Source organism: Canis lupus, chromosome 15 (assembly GCF_003254725.2).
Source record: "Canis lupus dingo isolate Sandy chromosome 15, ASM325472v2, whole genome shotgun sequence".
Taxonomy (NCBI): domain Eukaryota; kingdom Metazoa; phylum Chordata; class Mammalia; order Carnivora; family Canidae; genus Canis; species Canis lupus.
Genome location: NC_064257.1, coordinates 61,524,278 through 61,537,290, shown reverse-complemented (window position 1 = coordinate 61,537,290; position 13,013 = coordinate 61,524,278). Strand labels below are relative to the sequence as shown.

Sequence of the window (13,013 nt, the reverse complement as noted above, 5' to 3'; positions counted from 1 at the left end):
TATATGTATATATATTATATATATGGAATTAGAAGGAGGAAAAATGCAACAGATAGCATTAACAGCAGACTGGATCAAGGAGAAGAATCAGTAGGCAGAAATAGGTCATTTGAAATTATCCAATCATATGAAAACAAAGAAAAAAGAATGAAAAAGAGTGAAGAACGCCTACATGACTAGGGGATATCATTAAGAAAAAAATCTACACATCACTAGATTCCCAGAAGGCAAAGACAGAGAGAAGAGAAAGAAGGCTAACATCAAGAAATAATGGCTGAGAACTTCCTAAATCCAGGAAGAAATTTGGACATCCAAGTTCATAGGTCTCCCAAATATTTTAATTCAAAAAGATCTTCTCCAGGACATATTAGAATAAAGCAGTCAAAAAAAAAAAAAATCAAAGACAAAAAAAAGAAAAAAATCAAAGACAAAGAGATGATCTTAAAAGGAGCTAAAAAAGGAAAAAAAAAAAAAAAAGCTTATGACCTACAATAGGAAATTCCACCCTTCCACCCCACCCCCGCACCACCCATGAGGCTATCAGTAGATTTCTCAGCAGAAACCTTACAGGCCAGGAAACAGTGGGATGATATGTTCAAAGTGAAAGAAAGAAACTGTCAACCAGGAAAACTTTACTGAGCAAACTTGTCCTTCAGAAATAAAGGAGACAGACTTTCCCAGATAAAAGCTGAAGGAGTTCATCACATTAGAACTGCCTTACAAGATACGCTGAAAGGTGTTCACTTGAAGCTGAAATGAAAGGATACTAATTTGTAACATGGAAACATATAAAAATATGCAACACACTGGTAAAGGTAGGTATAGGGTCAAATCCAAATCCATAACACTGTGTTATGGTAGTGTGTTAATCACTTAACTCTAGAATGAAAAAAAAAAAGACAAAAGCATTAAAAATAACTATATCCACAATAATTTGTTAATGAATACACAACAAGAAAAAAATGTAAACTGTGACATCAGAACAAAATATTGGTGGGGAACAGCATAGAAAGGGCTTTTGCAACTGATCAAAATTAAGCTACCAGCTTAAAATGGATTATTATCTATAAGATGTAAACCTCATGCTAACCACAAAGCAAAACTTACAGTAGAGTCACAAAAGATAAAGGTATAAGCACCAAAGCGTATCACTAAGGAAATCATCAATTCACAAAAGAGGTCAGAAAGAGAGGAAGAAAGGAACAAGGGAACTACAAAACTGCCAGAAAACAATAAGATGGTATTAATATGTCCTTTAAATGTTAATGCTTTAAATTCTCCACAAAGACATAGTCTGACCAGATTTAGAAAAAAATAAATAAAAGAAAAAAACAAGACCCAACTATATGGTGCCGACCAGAGCCTCAGAGCCTCTCGATCTTTAAGGGTAATAAAAGCTCATAGTGAAGGAATGAAAAAAAAAAAATTCCATGCAAGTGGAAACCTGAAAAGAGTAGAGGTGGTTATACTTTTATCAGACAAAATACACTTTAAGCCAAAAAGCTATAACAAGAGACAAAGATGGTCATTATAAAATGATAGAAGGGGAAATTAATCAGAGGACATAACTCTTTAAAATTATATATGTGCTCAACATAGGAGCATTTACATATATTAAGCAAATACTAACAGATCTGAAGAGAAAAATAGACAACAATATAATAATAATAGGAGACTTCAATATCCCAGTTTCAACAATGAATAGATTATCCAGTTGGAAATCAATAAGGAAACAATTGCCCTTGAACCATATGTCAGACCAAATGTACCTAATAGACATACATGGCACACTCCATCCAATAGCAGAATTACACATTCTTCTCAAGCCCACGTGGAATATTATCCAGGATAGATTCACAATTATGTAGAAAATTAAAACAATGCCCTTCTGGACAACCAATGGGTCAAAAAGGAAATCAAACGGGAAACCAAATATCATGAAACAAAAAAAAAAAGAAAGAAAGAAGAAAGAAAGAGAGAGAGAGAGAAAGAAAGAAAAAGAAAGAAAGAAAGAAAGAAAGAAAGAAAGAAAGAAAGAAAGAAAGAAAAGAGAAAAATACAGCATACAAAAACTCGTGGGATGAGGTAAAAGCAGTTCTAAGAGGAAAGTTTATTACAATAAATGGCTGCACTGAGAAAAAAGAAGGATCTTGAATAAACAATCTAACTGGATACATCAAGGAACTAGAAAAAAGAAGAATAAACTAAGTCCAAAGTTAGCAGAAAGAAGGAAATAACAAAGATCTGAGCAGAAACAAATGAAATACAGACAAGAAAAAAGGAAAGATCAAAAAAATCTAACAGCCAGGCTGTTTTTTTGTTTTGTTTTGTTTAAGATAAACAAGACTGACAAACATTTTACTAGAGTAAGAATTGAGAGAGAAAACCCCAAAAATAATCAGAAATGGAAGTGGAGACACTACAACTGATACGACAGAAATACAAAGGATCTTAAGAGACCACTATGAAGGATTATTACCAACAATTGGATGACTTAGAAGAAATGAGTAAATTTCTAGAGACATGCAGCCTCCCAACACTGAATTATGAATTATGAAGAAACAGAAAATCAATTACGAGCAGGAAGACTGAACCAGCAATCAAAATTTTCCCAATAAAGAAAAGCCCAAGACAATATGGTTTCACTGATGAATTCTACCAAACATTTAAATAAGAATTAACACCAATCCTTCTAAAACTCTTCCTTAAAAAAAGAGGAGGAAACCCTCTCAAACTCATTTTATAAGTCAGCATTACCTGGATACCAAAGCCAGAAAAGGACATTATAAGAAAAGAAAACTACAAGCCAATAACCCTGATGAATACGGTTGCAAAAATTCTCAACAAAATACTAGCCAACTGAGTTCAACAGCACATTGAAAGGATCATACAGAATGAGCAAGTGGAGTTTATATTTGGGATGCAAGGATGGTTCAACATACGCAAATCAACAAATGGGATGCATCACATTAATAGAAGGACAGATAAAAACCATGATCATCTCAAAGATTGCATAGAAAGATTTTGACAAGATTCAACACCTTTTCATGATAAAAACTCTCAACAAACTGGATGTAAAAGGACCGTACCTCAACATAATAAAGGCTGATTATGACGAGTCCACAGCTAACATCATACTTAATAGTAAAAGGCTGAAAGCTTTTTGTCGAAGATCAGGAACAAGAAAAAGATGCCCATTTTCACCACTCCTATTCAATATAGTATTAGAAGTCCTACTCAAAACAATCAGGAAAGAAAAAAAAATAAGACATCCAAATTGGAAAAAAAAAAAAAAAGGTGAGGTAAAACTGTCTGCAGATGATACGATCTTAAACGTAAAAAGTCCTAAAGATTGTACTAAAAAAGCTCTTGGAACTAATTAAACAAAATCATTAAAGTTGCAGGCTACAAAATCAACACAAAAATTGGTTTCATTTCTATAACTAACAGTGAACTATTCAAAAAAAAAAAACAAAGAAAACAATCCCACTTACAACAGTATCAAAAAACTAATACTCAGGAATAAATTTAACCAAGGAGGTGAAAGATCTATAAACTGAACACTATGACACTAATGAAAGAAACTGAAGAAGACACAAATAAATGGAAAGACATCCTGCGTTCACAGATCAGAATTAATATTATTAAAATGTCCATACTACTCAAAACCATCTACAGATTCAATGCAATCCCTATCAAAATTCCAATAGCATTCTTTTACAGACAGAGAAAAAAATCCTAAAGATTATATGGAACCACGACAGGCACCAAATAGCCAAACCAATCTTGAGATATAAGAATAAAACTGGAGACATACTTTGTGATTTCAATCTATACTCACAAAGCCACAGTAATCAAAATGGTATGATACTGGCATAAAAACAGACACATAGATCAGAGATACAGATTCAGGAGCCCAGAGATAAATCCTGACACATAAATATTGACAGTTAATAATATTTGACACAGTTAACTAATATTTGACAAGGAAACCAAGAATACTTAATGGAGAAAGGCTCATCTCTTTCATAAAAGCTGCTGGGAAAACTGGATATCCACATGCAGATGAAACACATTGGAATTTTATCTCATACATACACAAAAATTAACTCAAAATGGATTGAAAAAGTAAATGTAAGATCAGAAATCGTAAAGCCACTAGAAGAAAACATAGGGAAAAACCTGGTCATTGGTCTTGGCAACAGCTTTTTGGATATGGCAACAAAACACAAGCAAAAAAGGAAAAAGAAACAAGCAGGACTACATCACACTGGAAACTTCTGCCCGACTCACCGCCAGGTACACTATACCAAGCAGCACCGTTGGTTGTTCCATCTATGAAGCTGCTGTCGTCATCATTCTTGCGACACGGGGGCCGGTTGGGGTCAGACATGGGTGGGTTAAAAGAGGAGTACGCCCGAGCCAAGCTTTGGAAAATGGCATCATCCGGGCAGGAGCTATATTCATGGGCACTACCTGGAAAATAAACCCACAAGATGAAAGAAATGTACATTCTACTTATGCCTTGAAAGTTTCATGAGAAAAGGTGATAAACTTACGGTAAACTAGACCTGAGTAAACAGGAGATTTCCATTGTTAAAAGTTTTAATTAAAAAAAAATTTTTTTTTAATTTATAAAGGGTAACCTCAAAACAACAACAACAGCAACAAAAAAAAAGGTAACCTCATAGCCACCATGAAGCACTCTCACACATAATTTTCAGGATTTGAGTTTAAAGTAGAAAAAAAAATACCCTATGGGGGATCCCTGGGTGGCGTAGCGGTTTGGCGCCTGCCTTTGGCCCAGGGCACGATCCTGGAGACCCGGGATCGAATCCCACGTCGGGCTCCTGGTGCATGGAGCCTGCTTCTCCCTCTGCCTGTGTCTCTGCCTCTCTCTCTGTGTGTGACTATCATAAATAAATAAAAATTAAAAAAAAAATCCCCTATGGGTAATATGGAACTAAATAATATATATTTTGATACACTGTGTTCTTCTTCATATCTGATCAAATATGCCAGACTTTTAAATTTCCCAGCTATCGAGGAACTACAAAATCTCTCAATTGTAACGATGTCTCACCGAAGACTTTCTTCGGGGCTCCAAGTTTCCAATATCTAAAATCACCACGGTGTGCCTACAAAGAACCAGTTCCTCAGAGGCCCCGGGAGATCCATACAAAGCAGGAAGTTTCTTGGAGCAACAAAGAGCACTTTGAAAACCATTATCTGGCTAAAGCTTGCTGGGCCTGAAATTTAACTAAAACTAGCTGGAGAAAGTCAGAGCACCACTTCGCCTCCCTGACACCACTAGAAACAGTTCCAAATGCAGAAGCATGAATGCGTGGAAAGACATGGAGAGATCCACCTGGGCCCTGATCAAGCTCCAAAAAAAGGCCACTTCCATTTGTAAGCCATCTTGCACACAAACCTATGTAATTTCCGTTTCTCTCGATTCATCCAGGGTTCAAGAGTGACCCGAGCTCATGACGTCTGTTGTCTCCCCTTCTCTTGCATTCCGTCAAGATCACATTTCTCTTCAACTAAACTTATTAAAAAGTTAGTTCTTTTCTGCCAAATATTTATACCAATGCCACATGAAATAAACATACATAGTTCTACAGGTAAAATCACTGAATGGCCTGTTCCTTGAAAGAATATTATAGAAATTCATGAGGCAGTTGTAACCCTTGAGCCGTTCGAGAAGCAGGAGGAACACCTACCACTCCGGGTCTCATCATAGGGGTAGTTGGCCACAAGGTCTCCCCCGTGGAGATTGGCAGAGAGCACGAAAGGAATATCCATAATCCAATGAATGACTGCCTTGGTCTCAGGAGCAAGCTGTATGAAAGATTAGAGATGAGAGGCTTATAAATTTGGTTATCAAAAATAAATAAATAAAAATGAAAAAATAAATTTGGTTATCGTTGGTGGGATCACTTGACAGGAAAGACATAGAGAAGGAAAAACAAAACCAATAATCGAAAGCTGCTCACATAGGTCACATTTCAAGCACTTTGTGGTGGTTGTCATAAAAATAAAAAAGATTCCAGCAAGACCGTTTCCATCTCTATCTTTCTCATTTATAATAAAACATATTTCAATGCTGTTTGAATTTCCTTAAAAGTTGTACTTTTGTGAGCCACCAGCTATTTTTCCTCTTTGTGTTTTCGTTTAGCTTTTGAAACGAAAGCTTTGAAACTTGAAAACCATCCTGCAAATTCTGCAACACTTCCATCTGATCTTGGTTAATAAAAGCTAAGAACAAGACAAGGAGAAAAGAAAATAGTGGGACTGAAGACAACAAGGTTCTCTATGATAGTTAAACGCTAGAAATATATGGTAGATTTTATTTCCTTCATTATTACTAATTTTTATTTATTATTTTCTTTTATTGCTTACTATTTTTCCGATTCCCTCCAAGTACCTCTAACATCACCCCTATAAAAAGATATCAACTGGGTCTCTTTGAAAACTCACTGTAAAATATCAGCTTACTTTGGGAAAACCATCTTAAAGGCAGAAGTTTCAAAAATTCATGTTGTTTTTTTATTTTTTATTTTTATTTTTTTTACGTAAATTCAATTTGCCAACATACAGTATAAAACCCAGTGCTCATCCCATCAGGTGTCCTCCTTAGTGCCCGTCACCAAGTCACCTCATCCCCTTATGCTCTTCCACCTCTACAACCCTTTGTGTCCCAGAGTCAGGAGTCTCTCATGTTGTCTTTTAATGACTCACAGCCCCTCATATCCTGATAGCAAAAGAGAAGAGGAAAGAAATTTATACCAAGAATTAATTTGGAGCTTGATTCATATGGTGAGTTTTTAATAGCAACAAGAAAGACTCTCAAACTCCCAAATACCTCATTGATTTAAAAAAAAAAAAAAAATTCCTGGAGGTGTGATCCATACTGTTCTTTGGGACAGAAACTCTAACAGCCTCAGTAGGGTTTGATGGTTACAAGATCTTATATTTCTGTATCGCTGTTCAGTTTATGAATGAGCTTCACAGCATCCCTGGTGGAGAAGCAAAGATAGTCATCCCCCTCACGGGAAGAACCTAGGTGCTGAGCACTAATATGTCCAAGTTCACACAGCTAAGAATTCAAATCCGGAGACGCAGGAGCTGCACCGACCTTCCCGGGCGGAGAGGGGCTCGCGGGGAGGTGGAGCAGGACCCAGGAGGGCGAGGATGCCCTCGGGCTCCCGGGGACAGTAACAGCAACTGCGCGCCCAGGAGAGTGCGCCGGGCTCCCTAAGGGCTGCAGCGCGCACGGCGGGACCCGGCGGGACCCGGAGCAGCTGAAGGGGCTCGGGCGGCGGCTCCGCGGAGGGGGCTGCGCGGCCCCGGGAGCAGCTCGGAGGGGCTCGGGCAGAGGAAGAGGCTCCGTGCAGAGGGGGCTGCGCGGTTCCAGGAGCAGCTCGGAGGGGCTTGGGCGGCAGCTCCGCGGAGGGGGCTGCGCGGCCCGGGAGCGCGAATCCACCAGCACAGGCGCCGGAGCACAGGGCGCCGGGACACAGCCCAGGATCCCGCCTCCCCCGGGACAGGCAGAGGCCGGGAGGGCCCAGGACAGCAAGGACGCTCCTGCCCCAGCTGAGCAGATCAGCGGCCCCGCCCGGAGCCTCCAGGCCCTGCAGACGGAGAGCTCTGGAGTTACTGCGGGGACTGAATCCAGGTTTCCAGAGCTGCCCCGCCACTGGGGCTGTTCCTCCTGCGGCCTCACGGGGTAAACAACCCCTACTGAGCCCTGCACCAGGCAGGGGCACAGCAGCTCCCCCAACTGCTAACACCTGAAAATCAGCACAGCAGGCCCCTCCCCCAGAACACCAGCTAGACTGACAACTTCCAGGAGAAGCCAAGGGACTTAAAGTACACAGAATCAGAAGATACTCCCCGGTGGTTCTTTTTTTGTTTGTTTGTTTTTGTTTTTGTTTTTGTTTTTGTTTTGTTTTGCTTTTTGATTTGTTTCCTTCCCCCACCCCCTTTTTTTCTCCTTTCTTTTTCTTTCTCTTTTTCTTCTTTTTTTTTTTTTTTTTTTTTTTTTTTCGTTTTTTTTTTCTTTTTCTTCCCTTTTTTTTTCTCTTTCTCTTTTCTTTCCTTCTTTCTCTCCTCTCTTTTTCTCTTTTTCCCAATACAACTTGCTTTTGGCCACTCTGCACTGAGCAAAATGACTAGAAGGAAAACCTCACCTCAAAAGAAAGAACCAGAAACAGTCCTCTCTCCCACAGAGTTACAAAATCTGGATTACAATTCAATGTCAGAAAGCCAATTCAGAAGCACTATTATACACCTACTGGTGGCTCTAGAAAAAAGTATAAAGGACTCAAGAGACTTCATGACTGCAGAATTTAGAGCTAATCAGGCAGAAATTAAAAACCAATTGAATGAGATGCAATCCAAACTAGAAGTCCTAACGACGAGGGTTAACGAGGTGGAAGAACGAGTGAGTGACCTAGAAGACAAGTTGACAGCAAAGAGGGAAACTGAGGAAAAAAGAGACAAACAATTAAAAGACCATGAAGATAGATTAAGGGAAATAAACGACAGCCTGAGGAAGAAAAACCTACGTTTAATTGGGGTTCCCGAGGGCGCCGAAAGGGACAGAGGGCCAGAATATGTATTTGAACAAATTCTAGCTGAAAACTTTACTAATCTGGGAAGGGAAACAGGCATTCAGATCCAGGAAATAGAGAGATCCCCCCCTAAAATCAATAAAAACCGTTCAACACCTCGACATTTAATTGTGAAGCTTGCAAATTCCAAAGATAAAGAGAAGATCCTTAAAGCAGCAAGAGACAAGAAATCCCTGACTTTTATGGGGAGGAGTATTAGGGTAACAGCAGACCTCTCCACAGAGACCTGGCAGGCCAGAAAGGGCTGGCAGGATATATTCAGGGTCCTAAATGAAAAGAACATGCAACCAAGAATACTTTATCCAGCAAGGCTCTCATTCAAAATGGAAGGAGAGATAAAGAGCTTCCAAGACAGGCAGCAACTAAAAGAATATGTGACCTCCAAACCAGCTCTGCAAGAAATTTTAAGGGGGCCTCTTAAAATTCCCCTTTAAGAAGAAGTTCAGTGGAACAGTCCACAAAAACAAAGACTGAATAGATATCATGATGACACTAAACTCATATCTCTCAATAGTAACTCTGAATGTGAACGGGCTTAATGACCCCATCAAAAGGCGCAGGGTTTCAGACTGGATAAAAAAGCAGGACCCATCTATTTGCTGTCTACAAGAGACTCATTTTAGACAGAAGGACACCTACAGCCTGAAAATAAAAGGTTGGAGAACCATTTACCATTCGAATGGTCCTCAAAAGAAAGCAGGGGTAGCCATCCTTATATCAGATAAACTAAAATTTACCCCAAAGACTGTAGTGAGAGATGAAGAGGGACACTATATCATACTTAAAGGATCTATTCAACAAGAGGACTTAACAATCCTCAATATATATGCTCCTAGTGTGGGAGCTGCCAAATATATAAATCAATTATTAACCAAAGTGAAGAAATACTTAGATAATAATACACTTATACTTGGTGACTTCAACCTAGCTCTTTCTATACTCGATAGGTCTTCTAAGCAAAACATCTCCAAAGAAACGAGAGCTTTAAATGATACACTGGACCAGATGGATTTCACAGATATCTACAGAACTTTACATCCAAACTCAACTGAATACACATTCTTCTCAAGCGCACATGGAACTTTCTCCAGAATAGACCACATATTGGGTCACAAATCGGGTCTGAACCGATACCAAAAGATTGGGATTGTCCCCTGCATATTCTCGGACCATAATGCCTTGAAATTAGAACTAAATCACAACAAGAAGTTTGGAAGGACCTCAAACACATGGAGGTTAAGGACCATCCTGCTAAAAGATAAAAGGGTCAACCAGGAAATTAAGGAAGAATTAAAAAGATTCATGGAAACTAATGAGAATGAAGATACAACCGTTCAAAATCTTTGGGATGCAGCAAAAGCAGTCCTAAGGGGGAAATACATCGCAATACAAGCATCCATTCAAAAACTGGAAAGAACTCAAATACAAAAGCTAACCTTACACATAAAGGAGCTAGAGAAAAAACAGCAAATAGATCCTACACCCAAGAGAAGAAGGGAGCTAATAAAGATTCGAGCAGAACTCAACGAAATCGAGACCAGAAGAACTGTGGAACAGATCAACAGAACCAGGAGTTGGTTCTTTGAAAGAATTAATAAGATAGATAAACCATTAGCCAGCCTTATTAAAAAGAAGAGAGAGAAGACTCAAATTAATAAAATCATGAATGAGAAAGGAGAGATCACTACCAACACCAAGGAAATACAAACGATTTTAAAAACCTATTATGAACAGCTATACGCCAATAAATTAGGCAATCTAGAAGAAATGGACGCATTCCTGGAAAGCCACAAACTACCAAAACTGGAACAGGAAGAAATAGAAAACCTGAACAGGCCAATAACCAGGGAGGAAATTGAAGCAGTCATCAAAAACCTCCCAAGACACAAGAGTCCAGGGCCAGATGGCTTCCCAGGAGAATTTTATCAAACGTTTAAAGAAGAAATCATACCTATTCTCCTAAAGCTGTTTGGAAAGATAGAAAGAGATGGAGTACTTCCAAATTCGTTCTATGAAGCCAGCATCACCTTAATTCCAAAGCCAGACAAAGACCCCGCCAAAAAGGAGAATTACAGACCAATATCCCTGATGAACATGGATGCAAAAATTCTCAACAAGATACTGGCCAATAGGATCCAACAGTACATTAAGAAAATTATTCACCATGACCAAGTAGGATTTATCCCTGGGACACAAGGCTGGTTCAACACCCGTAAAACAATCAATGTGATTCATCATATCAGCAAGAGAAAAACCAAGAACCATATGATCCTCTCATTGGATGCAGAGAAAGCATTTGACAAAATACAGCATCCATTCCTGATCAAAACTCTTCAGAGTGTAGGGATAGAGGGAACATTCCTCGACATCTTAAAAGCCATCTATGAAAAGCCCACAGCAAATATCATTCTCAATGGGGAAGCACTGGGAGCCTTTCCCCTAAGATCAGGAACAAGACAGGGATGTCCACTCTCACCACTGCTATTCAACATAGTACTGGAAGTCCTAGCCTCAGCAATCAGACAACAAAAAGACATTAAAGGCATTCAAATTGGCAAAGAAGAAGTCAAACTCTCCCTCTTCGCCGATGACATGATACTCTACATAGAAAACCCAAAAGTCTCCACCCCAAGATTGCTAGAACTCATACAGCAATTCGGTAGCGTGGCAGGATACAAAATCAATGCCCAGAAGTCAGTGGCATTTCTATACACTAACAATGAGACTGAAGAAAGAGAAATTAAGGAGTCAATCCCATTTACAATTGCACCCAAAAGCATAAGATACCTAGGAATAAACCTCACCAAAGATGTAAAGGATCTATACCCTCAAAACTATAGAACACTTCTGAAAGAAATTGAGGAAGACACAAAGAGATGGAAAAATATTCCATGCTCATGGATTGGCAGAATTAATATTGTGAAAATGTCAATGTTACCCAGGGCAATTTACACGTTTAATGCAATCCCTATCAAAATACCATGGACTTTCTTCAGAGAGTTAGAACAAATTATTTTAAGATTTGTGTGGAATCAGAAAAGACCCCGAATAGCCAGGGGAATTTTAAAAAAGAAAACCATATCTGGGGGCATCACAATGCCAGATTTCAGGTTGTACTACAAAGCTGTGGTCATCAAGACAGTGTGGTACTGGCACAAAAACAGACACATAGATCAGTGGAACAGAATAGAGAATCCAGAAGTGGACCCTGAACTTTATGGGCAACTAATATTCGATAAAGGAGGAAAGACTATCCATTGGAAGAAAGACAGTCTCTTCAATAAATGGTGCTGGGAAAATTGGACAGCCACATGCAGAAGAATGAAACTAGACCACTCTCTTTCACCATACACAAAGATAAACTCAAAATGGATGAAAGATCTAAATGTGAGACAAGATTCCATCAAAATCCTAGAGAAGAACACAGGCAACACCCTTTTTGAACTCGGCCATAGTAACTTCTTGCAAGATACATCCACGAAGGCAAAAGAAACAAAAGCAAAAATGAACTATTGGGACTTCATCAAGATAAGAAGCTTTTGCACAGCAAAGGATACAGTCAACAAAACTCAAAGACAACCTACAGAATGGGAGAAGATATTTGCAAATGACATATCAGATAAAGGGCTAGTTTCCAAGATCTATAAAGAACTTATTAAACTCAACACCAAAGAAACAAACAATCCAATCATGAAATGGGCAAAAGACATGAACAGAAATCTCACAGAAGAAGACATAGACATGGCCAACATGCACATGAGAAAATGCTCTGCATCACTTGCCATCAGGGAAATACAAATCAAAACCACAATGAGATACCACCTCACACCAGTGAGAATGGGAAAAATTAACAAGGCAGGAAACAACAAATGTTGGAGAGGATGTGGAGAAAAGGGAACCCTCTTACACTGTTGGTGGGAATGTGAACTGGTGCAGCCACTCTGGAAAACTGTGTGGAGGTTCCTCAAACAGTTAAAAATAGACCTGCCCTACGACCCAGCAATTGCACTGTTGGGGATTTACCCCAAAGATACAAATGCAATGAAACGCCGGGACACCTGCACCCCGATGTTTCTAGCAGCAATGGCCACGATAGCCAAACTGTGGAAGGAGCCTCGGTGTCCAACGAAAGATGAATGGATAAAGAAGATGTGGTCTATGTATACAATGGAATATTACTCAGCTATTAGAAATGACAAATACCCACCATTTGCTTCAACGTGGATGGAACTGGAGGGTATTATGCTGAGTGAAGTAAGTCAGTCGGAGAAGGACAAACATTATATGTTCTCATTCATTTGGGGAATATAAATAATAGTGAAAGGGAAAATAAGGGAAGGGAGAAGAAATGTGTGGGAAATATCAGAAAGGGAGACA

The 13,013-nt window shown here is 39.1% G+C and overlaps 1 protein-coding gene across 1 annotated transcript in view; it reads right to left on the bottom strand.

The window, feature by feature from the left end:
* The window catches only part of CPE (carboxypeptidase E), a 106,347-nt gene that overhangs the window by 9,798 nt on the left and 83,536 nt on the right, over nt 1-13,013 (bottom strand). Inside the window, exons 4-5 of the mRNA XM_025438859.3 lie at nt 5,724-5,841; nt 4,294-4,476 (exon numbers count right to left, since the gene is read on the bottom strand). Coding sequence (XP_025294644.2) covers nt 4,294-4,476; nt 5,724-5,841 — 301 coding nt within the window. The remainder of the gene's footprint in view (nt 1-4,293; nt 4,477-5,723; nt 5,842-13,013) is intronic.